Here is a 14,078-nt window from a genome sequence, read left to right on the forward strand (position 1 = left end):
TCTTTGATATATACCCAGGAGTGGAATTCCTGAATCATATGTTAGTTCTATTTTTAGTTTTTTGAGATACTACCATAATGTTTTCCATAGTGACTGCACCTATTTACAATCTCACCAACACTGTGCTAGGATTCTCTTTTCTTCAAATCTTTGCCAATAATTGTTATTTGTAGACCTTTAGATGATGGCCATTTGACAAGTGTGAGGTGATTTCTTATAATGTTGATTGCCATTTCTCTGATGATTAGCAGTGTTAAGCATTTCTTCATGTGCCTGTTGGCTATCTGTATATCTTCTTTGGAGAAATGTCTATTCAGGTCATCTGTCTATTTTTTAATCAGGTTGTTTGCTTTTTTGGTATTGAGTTTTATGAGCTGTTTATATACTTTGGGTGTTAAGCCGTTATCAATCACATAATTTGCAATAGGTTGTCTTTTTGTTTGTCAGTGGTTTCATTTGCTATGCCAAAGGTTTTAGGTTTAATTAGGCCTCATTTGTTTATCTTTGCTTTTATTTATTTTGCCTTAGGTGACAGATCCAAAAACATATTGCTACAATTTATGTCAAAGAGTGTTCTGCCTATGTTTTTTAGGCATTTTATGGTTTCTGGTCTTACATTTAGATCTTTAATTCATTTTGAGTTGGTATATAATATAATCCCTATCAAGAGACCCATGACATTTTTCACAGAACTAGAATAAATAACGCTAAAATTTATTTTTTATAGTCTATGTTCTATAGACTAAAATTTATGTGGAACCACAAAAGACCCCAAACTGCAAAGGAATTTTGAGGAAAAAAGAATAAGCTAGAGGTGTCATGCTCCTTGATTTCAGACTATCCTGCAAAGTTTCAGTAATCAGTATTATACTGGCACTAAAACAGATACACAGATCAATGTAGAGTAGAGAGCCCAGAACTGAATGCATCCACTTATGGCCTGCTTGTTGTTGCTGTTCAGTTGCTCAGTTATGTTGGACTCTTTGTGACCCCATGGACTGCAGCCCACCAGGCCTCCCTGTCCATCACCATCTCCCTGAGTTTGCTCAGACTCATGTCCATTGAGTCAGTGATGCCATCCAACCAACTCATCCTGTTTTCCCCTTCTCCTCCTGCCTTCAATCTTTCCCAGCATCAGGGTCTTTTCCAATGAGTCGGCTCTTCATATCAGGTGGCCAAAGTATTGGATTTTCAGCTTCAGCGTCAGTCCTTCCAATGAATATTCAGGACTGTTTCCCTTTAGGATTGACTGGTTTGATCTTCTTGCTGTCTAAGGGACTCTCAAGAGTCTTCTCCAACACCACAGTTCAAAAGCATCAATTCCTCAGTGCTCAACCTTCTTTATGGTCCAACTCTCACATCCACACATGACTGTTGGAGAAACCATACCTTTGACTAGACGGACCTTTGTCAGCAAAGTGACATCTCTGCTTTTTTATACACTGTCTACCTTTGTCATAGCTTTTCTTCCAAGGAGCAAGCACCTTTTAATTTCATGGCTGCAGTCATCATCTGCAGTAATTTTGGAGCCCAAGAAAATAAATCTGTCACTGTTTTCCTTTATTTTATGGTCTATTAATCTATTACAAAGGAGGCGAGTCTATGTAATGGAGTTAAAGACATAAGTGGTGTCTTCACAAGTGATGCTAGGAAAACTGGACAGCTCCACGTAAAAGAATGAGATTAGAACATTTCCTGACACTATATACAAAATACGTACTGTTTAGTTTCAAGTCAAACTGACCTGAGTTTGAATCCTATATTTACCATTTACTAGCAGAAGGTGATGGCACCCCACTCCAGTACTCTTGCCTGGAAAATCCCATGGACAGAGGAGCCTGCTGGGCTGCAATCCATGGGGTCGCTAAGAGTTGGACATGACTGAGCGACTTCACTTTCACTTTTCACTTTCATGCATTGGAGAAGGAAATGGCAACCCACTCCAGTGTTCTTGCCTGGAGAATCCCAGGGCCGGGGGAGCCTGGTGGGCTGACGTCTATGGGGTCGCACAGAGTCGGACACGACCGAAGCGACTTAGCAGCAGCAGCAGCAGTGTAACCTTAAGTTATATAATGAGTAAATCTGTTTCCTCATCTAAAAATCAAGATGATAATGACTTCTTTTCAGAGTTGCTGTGTGGTTTAAATGAAAGAACTCATATAACTCTGAGCATGGTGTCTGGTACATTGTTGTTGTTTAGTCACCAAGTTGTATCCAACTCTTTGTAAGTCCATGAACTGTAGCCTGCCAGGCTCCTCTGTGCATGGCGTTTCCTAGGCAAAAATACAAGAGTGTTCCTTCTCCAGGGGATCGTCCCAGCACAGGGATCGAAACCTGCATCTCCTGCATTGGCAGGTGGGTTCTTAAACCCTGAGTCACCAGAGAAGCCCATCTGGTACATAGTTTGATACATGTTAGTACCATAGTCTTCCCCCTTTTCAGAAGTGGGAAGGAGTAAAATTTTGGCTGTAAGGACTTATAATAACAGTGCTTTTACCAAGCTAAATAGGTAAAAATTTTTAGGTTTTTTTGAAGCTCAGACCTGAGCGCCTTGTGCTGACCTCAACTTTTAAAGCATGTGGGAGATATTTAGAAAATCACTAGTTTGCCCATATTTATGGACCAATGAGTGGGCAGGTGATATGAACCCTATAGCTCTTTCACCAACACCAGAATTCAAGGAAATCTGCCAGCATTCCTGGGCCAGCGCTGGCCTCACGTTTCTGAGAAGAAAAGCCTCTGTGCTTATACACATACATTCCTTTCCTGAATTAGCACTTCTGGGAAAAGGTGCTTTCACTGACTCCATTTCTTTTGCCTGTCACAATGTTTTTTTTGTGAGGAGGGGGCCACTGTATCAACACAGACAAGAAACCTGAGGTTCAGAGAGGTTAAATGAGCCACCCAAAGCCATATAATGAATGAGTGAATATTTGAGCCAGGATGCATGTGAAGTGCTGTGTGTGAGTGGCCTCCAGCCATGCCATTAGTTATCCACGTCATCTCCCAGGTGTGTGCGTGCCCTTTCTCTTTTCTGTCCGTGCATCTGTCTTGAAGCTGCGTGCTTGGGTGATGAACTTGACCAGCCCAGCTAGAGAACAGGGCTGTGAGTCATTGTGCCTCCTGCTGGAACTTCCCAACAGCTGGGCTGTTTCCATTAAACCACAATTGCACCATCTAAACCTCAAATATCCTGCTTCCTTCCATTGCTCCTCAAACCCCAAATTACCTTCATCGCCTAAATCTATTCCTCTTCCAGAGATCTCTAGATCATTTAGGAACTCTATCACTCACCCAGTTGAAGTGTGTTAGTCTCAGTCATATCCTACTCTTCGCAACCCCATGGACTGTAGCCCGCCAGGCTCCTCTGTCTGTGGGACTTCCCAGACAAGAATACTGGAGTGGGTAGCCCTTTCCTTCTCCAGGGGATCTTACTGACCCAGGGATCAAACCCAGGTCTCCTACATTGAAGAGAGATTCTTTACCCTCTGAGCCCCCAGGGAAGAAGCCCCAGTTACCAAACTCAAAAACAGGCATTAGCTGTGACTCTTCTTGTTCTTTCGGCCTCTGTTTCTAGCAGATAACCAAGTGCTTCCAAATCCCCCTCCTATATCATTATGAAATTGGCATATATCTCTCCGTCCTCATGGCTCTTTAAGCCTTCATCTCTCCTCTGGAGTTACTATCACGGTTTCCTCATGTGTCTTTCTTGCCCCTTCTGATCTTTTCTCCATGGTGTGCTCAGATATATCCTCATATAAAACAAATTAGACTAAGTTATCCCCCTACATAAAGGCTCTTTGTGTTTCCCCATTATCACGTCTTATCTCGTTTAGACAGTCCTCAGACCTCCTCACTGTTTGCCTCTCCAGCGTCCTCTCCTTTGATACCCTTGCTTTCAGTGATATTCAGTGTATCTGAGTTTCCTGAAAGCCGCATTTTCTCTTCCACCTGAGAGTCTGCACATGTCTTTCACTCAGCTTTAAATGTTCTGTCTCCTGAGATCAGGTTGGATTCTGGTATTGACTGTGAACTCTAATAAGATGTGTCTTGTGTACCGCTCTATCCCTAAAATATTACACAGTGGCTAACATGCGCCAGGGATTCAATAAGTGTTTCTAATTAGTCTTCCTCCTCCCTAACCTCTTAGGCCAAATTTGAGCTGATTGTGTCAGAGGCCTCCTACCTGCGCAGTTTGCATATAGCTGTGGATCACTTCCAACATTCAGAGCAGCTCCGGGCCACCCTTTCCAACCAGGATCACCAATGGCTCTTCTCTCGTTTGCAGGATGTGCGTGACGTCAGCACCATGTGAGCATCCCCTTCTCCCAGAGACCACTCACTCAGCCTCACGCTCTTAGCCTGTAAACCTCTCGTTGGGTTTTTCCATTTTCAGAGCCCTCTCATTGCTCCCTGCATGATTCCCAGAGGCTGTAGGGATAGGGAGAGCAAGGAGAGGAGAAGGAGTGCAGGTGGATGGGAACATTAATGGATAAATGAGTAAGAAATGCTCCCTGGATGGAGGTTTTGGATGTCCTGGGGCTGTGCACAGCATTGGAGATGAGGCGCCTGCGTATTCAGTCATGTCCAACTCTTTGCAACCCCATGGATTGTAGCCCACCAGGCTCCTCCGTCCATGGGATTTCTCAGGCAAGAATACTGGAGTGGGTAACCATTCCTTTCTCCAGGAGATGAGATGGGAAACAGCTGAAATCAGAACAAGATGAAAAGAAGGACAAGACATGGAATATTAGAACCAGAGACTTAGATCAGGGGCAGAGTAGCGGCAGAGAGAACCCTGGTGCATGACAAGGACTCTAGAGCTAAGGACAGGCAGTAGACGTTATTGATTGATGGAGAGAAGTTCCAAGCTCAAGCTACAACAGGGATCAGCCAACTCCTCACTTGAGACCCACAGGTCTCACGAGACTTGTTTCAACTCTGTGCAGGTTCCTTTCTGATCTGGAAGAGAACTTTGAGAACAATATCTTCACCTTCCAAGTGTGTGATGTGGTCCTGAACCATGCCCCCAACTTCCGTCGGGTCTACCTGCCTTATGTCACCAACCAGACCTACCAGGAACGCACCTTCCAAAGCCTGCTGTGAGACCTGCTCTCCCATTCGCTCCCCATGTGGGCCCTGCAGTGACCCCCAGTAGCCAGCCCAGTGTGCCCCCCTGAGAGCACATGCTCTTGTGCCTACCCTGCGATTGCCACCCCCACCTGACTTCCAGGATTCCCCCAGCCATCCCCCGTGGGTCTCCTCTGCATTGGGTCCCGACTGGTCTTTCTCTACCTACAGACATTCCATTGAGCCCCTACGCCTCGTGCCTTCACTGTGTCCCCCATATGCCCTGTGCCCCTCCTCACCCAGGCTCCCTGCCCTGCAGGAACAGCAACAGCAGTTTCCGAGAGGTCCTGGAGAAGCTGGAGAGCGCCCCCATCTGCCAGCGCCTTTCCCTCAAGTCCTTCCTGATTCTGCCTTTCCAGCGCATCACCCGTCTCAAGCTCCTGCTCCAGGTACTGCAAATCCCCCCTCAGCCCACTCCCCTGAACCCAAAGGCTGGTCCCTCCTTGTGCCATGCTCCCACACCCGGTGGACAGTGAGCCGTCTCCCCACAGCCCCCTCCCTCCTTTCCCAGAAAGGTTGGCTGCTACAGTGTGGTTCCTGACCGTCTCCATTGACCTCTTCCTCCCCTTTGCCCATCCCTTTCTCCACCTGCCTCCTGCCTACGCCTTGTTCTATAGAACATTCTGAAGAGAACACAGCCCGGCTCCGCAGAGGAAGCAGAGGCCACAAAAGCACACCATGCCCTGGAGGAGGTAGGCGGCCACCATCCCTGCTCGGACCCCCTGATTGTCCTTCTCAGAGAAGTCTGCCCCTGCCCTGGCCCATGACACCAGGAGGCAAAGATCCTGGCCAATGCAATCGCTCAGCTGCCTCCCTGCACCCACCAAACCTCCAAGCATTCACGCCTGCCAGGACAGTCCACACCGAGGGACAACCCCCAGATTACATCTTCCTTTGACGCAGCCAGGAATGTTCTAGTAGGTCTCCACAAAGTAGGCCATCATCCTTGCGCTGTCTTTGCTCAGTTCCAGGCCAGTAGAACGATGAGAGCTATCACAGCCAGTTTCCAGATTTCTTGCAGGGGACTTCAAGCTAAAGCCTCTTAACACAGTTCTCTTCCTCTCTCCTTGCCCTGCTAAACACACAGCTGATCCGTGACTGCAATAACAACGTCCAGAGGATGCGACGGACGGAGGAGCTGATCTACCTGAGCCAGAAGATTGAGTTTGAGTGCAAAGTAAGTTTGTCCCTCGGGTCCCCATGGGTCACCTTCTAACACAGAAACAGTCTCGCTCACAGTATCCCAGCCTCTAAGCTCCTTGCTGCACACCTTCTCTTCTGCCCTATTTCTGGAATACCCACATGCCTACTTTTTTTTATATGTATAATTTATTTATTTTTAATTGAAAGATAATTGCTTTACAATATTGTGTTGGTTTCCACCAAACATCAGCATGAGTCAGCCGTACGTATACATATGTTCCCTCCCTCTTCATTCTCCCTCCCCATCCCACCTTTCTAGGTTTTTACAGAGCCCTGGTTTGGGTTCCCTGAGTCACACAGCAAAGTTCAATCTCCATGATATATTGTTAAGGGGAAAAGGGAAGATGCAGCTGTATACGTATTGCAGTATCTTACTTTTGGTGAAAAAGTAGGATAAAAATCTGTATGTATTTGCTTGTGTATTCATAAAGAAACTCTGGAAAGATAACTAAGAAATAAAGGACAGTGGTTACCAGACGGGGAGAGAGTACCTTTGAGACCTGGGCAGAAGAGAGAGAACTTATCAATGTATACCTTTATAAAATATACTTTTGGTAGTTGAATTATTCAGTATTTTATCACATCTCCATCTAGTCTAACCAAGGCAATATAAAATTGAATCCAGATATAGGGCTAAAATCTGGCATCCAAATCCAGATTTAAAATCAACATTCCACGTTCAAATTTCGATTCAGATACTATCCTTACCTCCCCAGAGGAGAGGAAAATCCCTCGTCTACATGTTCATCGGTGTCCAGCACCCTTAACATTATGCAAATTCCAGGCAGACCCCACTGAGTTCTCTGTATTCTCATCCACATCTGTTTCTGACTGCTCCTCTCATGTCTCAGGTTATAATCAAAGAAAGAACAGACGTCAGAAGCACCCTAACCCTTAACTTCTACGAGACACATCATATACTGGTCTCAGCTCTGGGGCATCGTCCCCCCCATCCCAGTCAGATTCTCCCATCTCTTCTTCAGTTCTAGTTTCCACAGCTGAGCGGTCTCATGGAGTCACTCTCCTGGGTTGAACCTTAGGGCATCTTCCATTTGCGTGAGCTGGGGACATGGGAGCCACCCAGCAGTAGCCAGGAGACAGAGGCAGTCGATATTTCAGAGAGAAGCAGAGTTTAAGTGGACGGGCTGTGAGCAAGGAGGAAGATGTGAAGGGATCACTGTCGGTGGTGGGACTTAAGAGGCCTGGTGAGGAGGGCCAGCCTGGGAGAAAGCCTCATGCATGTCCTGTGTGTGACGCCACCTTCTTTCTCTTCCCTGCTCCGTATAGATATTCCCGCTCATTTCACAGTCACGCTGGCTGGTGAAGAGTGGGGAGCTGACGGCCCTGGAGCTCAGCGTCTCCCAGGCACTGCGGAGGAAGCTGACCACCCGCCCGGTCCACCTGCACCTCTTCAACGACTGTCTGTTGCTGTCTCGGCCCCGAGAGTCAGTGATGGGAATGGGAGGCCGGAACACGAGGGGGAAGTGGGATGAGGCGAGAGGGAAGGGCTAAAGGGGACAGAGAAGGGTCCTGGTCCTATAGAGGAAGCTTCTCAATGGCTTGCCCCATGGAGTCCAGGTCATGACCTAGAGAAGAGGAAGAAAGATCCAAAGCCAAAGAGGGGAATCCCACTGAATTACATCCCGAGATCACCCGGCAGGACCTCGACCATGTTACAGGCAGGACAAAATGCAGCATATTAGCCTATATCACTTTTTCGAATAAGTCTGTGTTGTCTCTGGGCTTCTCTGGTGGCTCGGATGGTAAAGAATCTGTCTGCAATGCAGGAGACCTGGGTTCGATCCCTGGGTCAGGAAGATTCCCTGGAGAAGGAGATGGCAACCCACTCCAGTATTCTTGCCTGGAGAATCCTCATGGACAGGGGAGCCTGGTGGGCTACAGTCCATAGGGTAGCAAAAAGTCAGACATGAGTGAGCAACTAACACACGTTCTGGGCTGGGCTCAGCCTACTAGCTTAGCAATGCTTAGCCAGTTCCAGATCCTAACTCTTTGGTCCTTAGAAACTTTATATTGGTTCTGTTTCTTCAACTCGTTATAGTGGTGAGCATCCATTGCCCTGGCTACGTAGTTTGCCAAGCCATTGACAAATCCCTTCCAGGGGCACACTGACACCATCTTAGCATGAGAAGATGAGAATTTACAGGCTGAACATGCTAAGGACGGGGATTTTGAATTGTAAAGATATGCGGGTGGGTAAAGTCCGAGCACCCTAGCGTCAGGCTGAAAAGCCTTGTGTTTTTCAGGGGTAGCCGATTCCTGGTATTCGACCATGCTCCCTTCTCTGCCGTCCGTGGGGAAAAGTGTGAAATGAAGCTGCATGGACCTCACAAAAACCTCTTCCGACTCTTCCTGCGGCACAACGCCCAGGGCTCCCAGGCCGAGTTCCTCCTCCGCACAGAGACCCAGTGAGATGGGGCTGCTCAGGGGAGCCGTGGGGAGGGAAGACAGCCGGGCAAGGAAGAGGGACCAGGGCAGAAAACATGTCCAGAAAACAGCTACAGCACCAGTCAGTCCGTTTTGGACCAGGGAGCATCTACAGACCAGCCTAAACCCAAACTCCTAGAGCTGATAGATGACTTTAAGGAGCCTGGGGGTGGGAGAAGGTGTTAAGTCTCTGTTACCACCAAGGCTTAGCATCTGTTATGCTAAGAAGGACAAAGTGCATAATTGGTTTACTGACATCCACGACTGAATGTGTATGAGCCAGAAATTCCTCAGTGCCCAAGGCTGGAGGGTGTATGCGTGAATAAGCCATGAATTAGATAAGCACTGGGTGCCTTTAGTTTCTTTGCTCCCATCTTCCCACCCAGTCCTCTATTGAACAGAAATCCATAGTGTTGAGAACTATGATTGGCTCATGTCTTTAATAATAATAATATTAATAAAATATATTCACCCATGCATACAGTGCAAAGAGTATTCAAAATAATGTCTCTAAGTCTGGTACATAGTACCTACCATAATGAACAGTTGTAGCTATTACAGCTGTTACAGAAGATATAAGAAACCTCCTCTTTGAAACGTTTGACCTGATACCTAATGGTCTGAGGGTCCTCACGTTGTCGATGCTTTATGATTTTGTCCCATTGGAAGACACTTCAGGGTAGGATCAGTAATGCCTGCCCTCACTTACAGGACAGAGGGGCTGTACAGGTGCAAAATATCGCCAAAGTCAGGTCATCGGATACAGACTCACATTCTTTGTCTAGTGATTTGGGTAGCATCTTCCTGGAACAGTGATAGTGTCAGCTCTCAGTTACTCCAGCGTGGTTGGAGGCAGAGGCTCAGATAATACAGAAACCTTTGGATAATTACAGAATTAGGCTCAGATCATATTGGGTTGGCCAAAAAGTTCATTTGGAGTTTTCTATAACATCTTATGGAAAAACCCGAACAATCTTTTTGGCCAACCCAGTATTACATGACCAAAAAAAACGGTAGATACAGCTACCTGACCCAGTTATGATTACAGAATAATTTCGTCTCTGAGATCTTTGACTGAAGGAAGGTGGGCAGAGTGTCAAAAAGTATTCAGAGTGATGGAATCTCAACTGAGCCAAACATTTCACTCAGTAGACTTCCCCAAATGAAAAAATCTACATTTGCATAATTGACATTGACTTTATGCCTCTACTTGAAAGACACAAGATGTCCTTAAGAGGGTAAGCTTGGAAAGAGAAAGAGAAAGATAAATGGTGACAAGACACATGAAAATGCAATTCATGATCCGGTCAAATTTCCATCCCAGCGGAGCCCCACTGAATTTTGTCCTGGATATTGCTGAACTAGACAAGTCTTCCCCACGGTCCCTCCGCTTCCCCATCACCTGCCCCTGTCCTGTACCCCCAGAGCTGCTGCTGAAGCGTGCCCCTGCTTTGTTTTCTCAGAAGTGAAAAGCTTCGCTGGATCTCAGCCTTGGCTATGCCGAGGGAGGAGTTGGACCTTCTGGAGTGTTACGGTGGGTTAAAGTCCAAGAGAGAGGGAGGGGTGGTAAGAAGTCTGCTTTGGATGCAGTTTAGGAGGCTGGGTGGTACCAAGAGGCATCTGCTTAAAACTGCTCATGACCATGACAATGCCCCACCCCACCCCCCATACACTCCTTGTCTTGGACAGTAGTTCACTCGTTTTGAATATTCATCCCTTTAAGTCTATCCTGCTACTTGTTTGCCTAAATTTCACGGACTTGAAGGTCTTGGGGAAATGGGGGAGAAAGTCCATGTGGAGTGGGGTTTGGGGGATATAGCAATATAGTAGATATGTCCTGAGCACCCCTCCCCTGTACAGGATGACCTGAGACCCTGCCTCTACCCTAGGCTTCCAGGCACCCCCAGGCACCCGCAGACCCACTCATTAGGAAATGTCTGTGTTAAGCCTCATAGTTGTCCTCCAGCAAGGACTCTCTAATTCACATCCAGAGAGGAACTGAACTCAAAGGAACACTGAGCTTTTAGTGACTCCAAAGAACAAACAAATACAGGGCACTTTGGGAAAGGATGTAGGAGAACTAGGATATAAATGGAGTTCTGTTCAGTGTGCAATCCATCTGCTGCACTTCACTTTCTCAGAAGAGAAAGAAAGCAAGACAATTCTTGCTCCATCGCTGTGATCTTGTGAATGGGAGATACAGACAAGCAAAGTACAGGTAACAGCGCATGGTCTATTTAGTCTCTAAGAGAATGAGTGCAGCATGGTAAAGTATAAAGAGCCATAAACCCATGTAAGATAGAAGACTGTGGGTCAGGCAGATTCTGGGGCTTCTCAATTTTGAACTTCAAAACTTGGGAAATTTCCCCTGGATCACAAAACCACAGAAAATCCAGAATGTCCTTGAGTCATCTTGATCAGCTCAGCCATTTATAGAAAAGAAAACTGAAACGAAAAGGCCTGCGGTGCTTAGATTATACCAGGAAGCCCACTGGATAAGTCTCATTTAGTCCCACAACATGTACCATGGAGAAGGATGAAAAATGAGTCTCAGAGTTTACAATGGAGTTGGAGAGGCAGAACACAAACTTGGAACAATTAGGTAAAATATAAATGGTTTGTTGGAGACAGTTTTACAGGAGTTCAGAATCCAATGCAGATGAAAGACACGGAGTATTTCAGTGCTTAGCAGAATCTCAATTCTTTGTAACAGTGGTTATTAAAAGGTGGTCACAACCTGTTTCTCAATTCATCTTTACTAGAGAGAATCTTTGATTCATTTCAGTGGTGGCATTTCTATCTCCTAATCACCCATCTCCTTCCTTGGGAGAAGATGGAGACTTTTCCAATTGTCTCTCTGTGTGTAACTTTCAACAGTTTAAACTCTCTCTCCTCCAAGTCCTCTCAAGCTACCACCCCTGCAAGTCCTCCTTCATGTTCTAGTTCCTGCCTTTCCTTACCCCTCTCACGTTCTTCCCTTCCAAGACTCCCCACAAGTGCAGTGCCTTAGAGCCTACAAACCCCGAGAGAATGACGAGTTGGCGCTTGAGAAGGCAGACGTGGTGATGGTGACCCAGCAGAGCAGTGATGGTAAGATAGGAATCCACAGGGGACAGGCTGGGTATGGAAGGTGGGATGGTGTGGGTGGACGGCCTCATTTCCTAGGGCTGCTCTAACAAAGCGCCACAAGTTGGGTGGCTTAAATGGGTAGAAATGTATCCTCTCGTGGTTCTGGAGGCCAGAAGTCCAGAGTCAAAGTGCTGGGTGGGCCATGCTCCCTCTGAAGACTCTAGGAAAAGGTCTTTCCTTGCTTCTTCCAGATTTGGTGGCCCCAGCTGGCTTGGCTTTTGGCAGTATCAGTCCAAGCTCTATTTCTTCCTTCTGTGTGTGTGTAGGTGTCCAAATTTCCCTATTTTAATAAAGATACCAATTAGATTGGGCTTCCCAGGTGGCTCAGCGGTAAAGAATCCATCTGCCAATGCAGGAGACCTGGGTTCAATCCCTAGGTCGGGAAGATCCCCTGGAGAAGGCAATGGCAACCCACTCCAGTATTCTTGCCTGGAGAATCCTCATGGACAGAGGAGCCTGGTGGGCTACAGTCCATGAAGTCACAAAAGAGTCGGACACAGTTAGCAACTAAACAACAACAACCAATTATACTGAATGAACAGCACACTCTGCTCGGGTATGACGTCATCTTAACCTCACTAATAATACCTGCCACAACTCTGCTCCCAAATAAGACTGCATTCTGAGGCCCTTGAGCTTAGCACTTCAACATATATTTTGGGGGAATACAGCTCACCCATAAGAGTGGAGAAGGCTCAGAAGTGGGCAGCTACAGACTGTATCAGACCTAGAGCAGCCAGGGCGAGTACACTGGGAGGCTGAAATCCCCATGCTGGGGACTGTCCAGTTCCTTTAGCCTTCAATTCACAAGTGCGTCCAGGAAGGAGGTCAGGGGGAAATTACTGTGAGTCTTTTCCAGGTAATTCTTCTTCCCACCCACCCTATGCCCATAGGCTGGCTGGAAGGCGTGAGACTGTCCGATGGGGAGCAAGGCTGGTTCCCTCTACAACAAGTAGAGTTCATCTCCAACCCAGAGGTCCGCGCACGGAACCTGAAGGAAGCCCACCGAGTCAAGACTGCCAAGCTACAGCTGGTGGAGCAGCATACCTAGCTGTTTTCTGGGAGGAAACCCCCGAGCTTAAGGACGAGATGTTCCTGGACAGGGCTGGCCCAGGACACGGTGGTGGAGGCCTTCTGTGCATTAGGAACTAGGCCTTCTGAAGCCCAAGGACAACACCCAGCTGCCAGGAGCTAGTCCCAAGCCTCCTCTTTTTTTATGCTTTGTACTTGGTGCGGGGATTTTGAGGGACTTTGCACTGGACTTGGAGAACCTTTTCTCATAGAAAAAGGGATCCATGGGGCCTAAGCCAAGGAACTTTACTTCTCCTGCCCTGCAGCTAAACGCTTTCAGAGTACAGATTCAGAGCTGACCAGAGTTTCCATCATGGCCATGTGTTAAACAGAATCTGGAGGGAGATGTTTAAGGAGGATGGACAAATCAGATGGGAGGGTTAACCCGGTGACATTTTAAGGTATCTTCCAACCCTGGAGATATCCCGTAATTACTGGGCAAGGTCAGTGCCTGGGTCTCTGGGGTCTGTCGTCGGCTATGTGAGGTGATACGCTCTCACTCTAATAAAGTTGGCACTTCTCCGAGTGTTTTCTCCCCAGACTCTTGAGCACTGAGTGAGGTTCAGAACATGGGATCCCATGGTTCAGATGTTATGAAAGACCACGATGCTGACTGGGTTATGGCAGTGACCGATTCTTTCTTTGACTGTGGAGAGTTTGGGGAATTTTTCTGCTTGTTATGGCCTCAGAGTTTGTATCAGAAAGTAGAATGAGTTGATGGGTGATGAAAACTCCAAACCTTTTTTTTAACTGAAAGGTCTAAGCTAGTTTAGGTGGATTTGGAACTGCTACTCAGACCCTCCATGATTTTATATTTTGACTTTAGATACTGGAAGGGTGTCATCACCGCTGCGTCATCCTCTGTGTGAGAAAGAGCATGGTGCAGAATCCTAGAATCCAGGTCACAAGACCTCACTTCCAGTTACTGCCTCACCACGACGCAGCCTGCCTACTTCTCGGTTTCCTTAAATGCAAAATGCAGAATTGAGCCACGTAACCTCCAGACTCCCGTCTGACTCTATGATGCATGATTCTCTATCTCCCATCAGTTTGCCTTTCTCAGGTGGAGAACATCCCAGCTTACATCTTTTTCCTCATAT

At 46.9% G+C, this 14,078-nt stretch overlaps 1 protein-coding gene across 1 annotated transcript in view; it reads left to right on the top strand.

Moving 5' to 3' along the window:
- ARHGEF5 (Rho guanine nucleotide exchange factor 5) overlaps nt 1-13,504 on the top strand; it is a 29,604-nt gene extending 16,100 nt beyond the window's left edge. Inside the window, exons 6-15 of the mRNA XM_006073342.4 lie at nt 4,151-4,311; nt 4,950-5,102; nt 5,390-5,519; nt 5,748-5,822; nt 6,218-6,307; nt 7,621-7,778; nt 8,598-8,759; nt 10,242-10,312; nt 11,764-11,868; nt 12,801-13,504. Of these exons, the coding sequence (XP_006073404.3) occupies nt 4,151-4,311; nt 4,950-5,102; nt 5,390-5,519; nt 5,748-5,822; nt 6,218-6,307; nt 7,621-7,778; nt 8,598-8,759; nt 10,242-10,312; nt 11,764-11,868; nt 12,801-12,958 (1,263 nt within the window). The 3' untranslated portion in view covers nt 12,959-13,504. The remainder of the gene's footprint in view (nt 1-4,150; nt 4,312-4,949; nt 5,103-5,389; nt 5,520-5,747; nt 5,823-6,217; nt 6,308-7,620; nt 7,779-8,597; nt 8,760-10,241; nt 10,313-11,763; nt 11,869-12,800) is intronic.
- The last annotated feature ends 574 nt before the right edge of the window (nt 13,505-14,078 follow it).

Source organism: Bubalus bubalis, chromosome 8, assembly GCF_019923935.1.
Source record: "Bubalus bubalis isolate 160015118507 breed Murrah chromosome 8, NDDB_SH_1, whole genome shotgun sequence".
In the NCBI taxonomy this organism is placed as follows: Eukaryota; Metazoa; Chordata; class Mammalia; order Artiodactyla; family Bovidae; genus Bubalus; species Bubalus bubalis.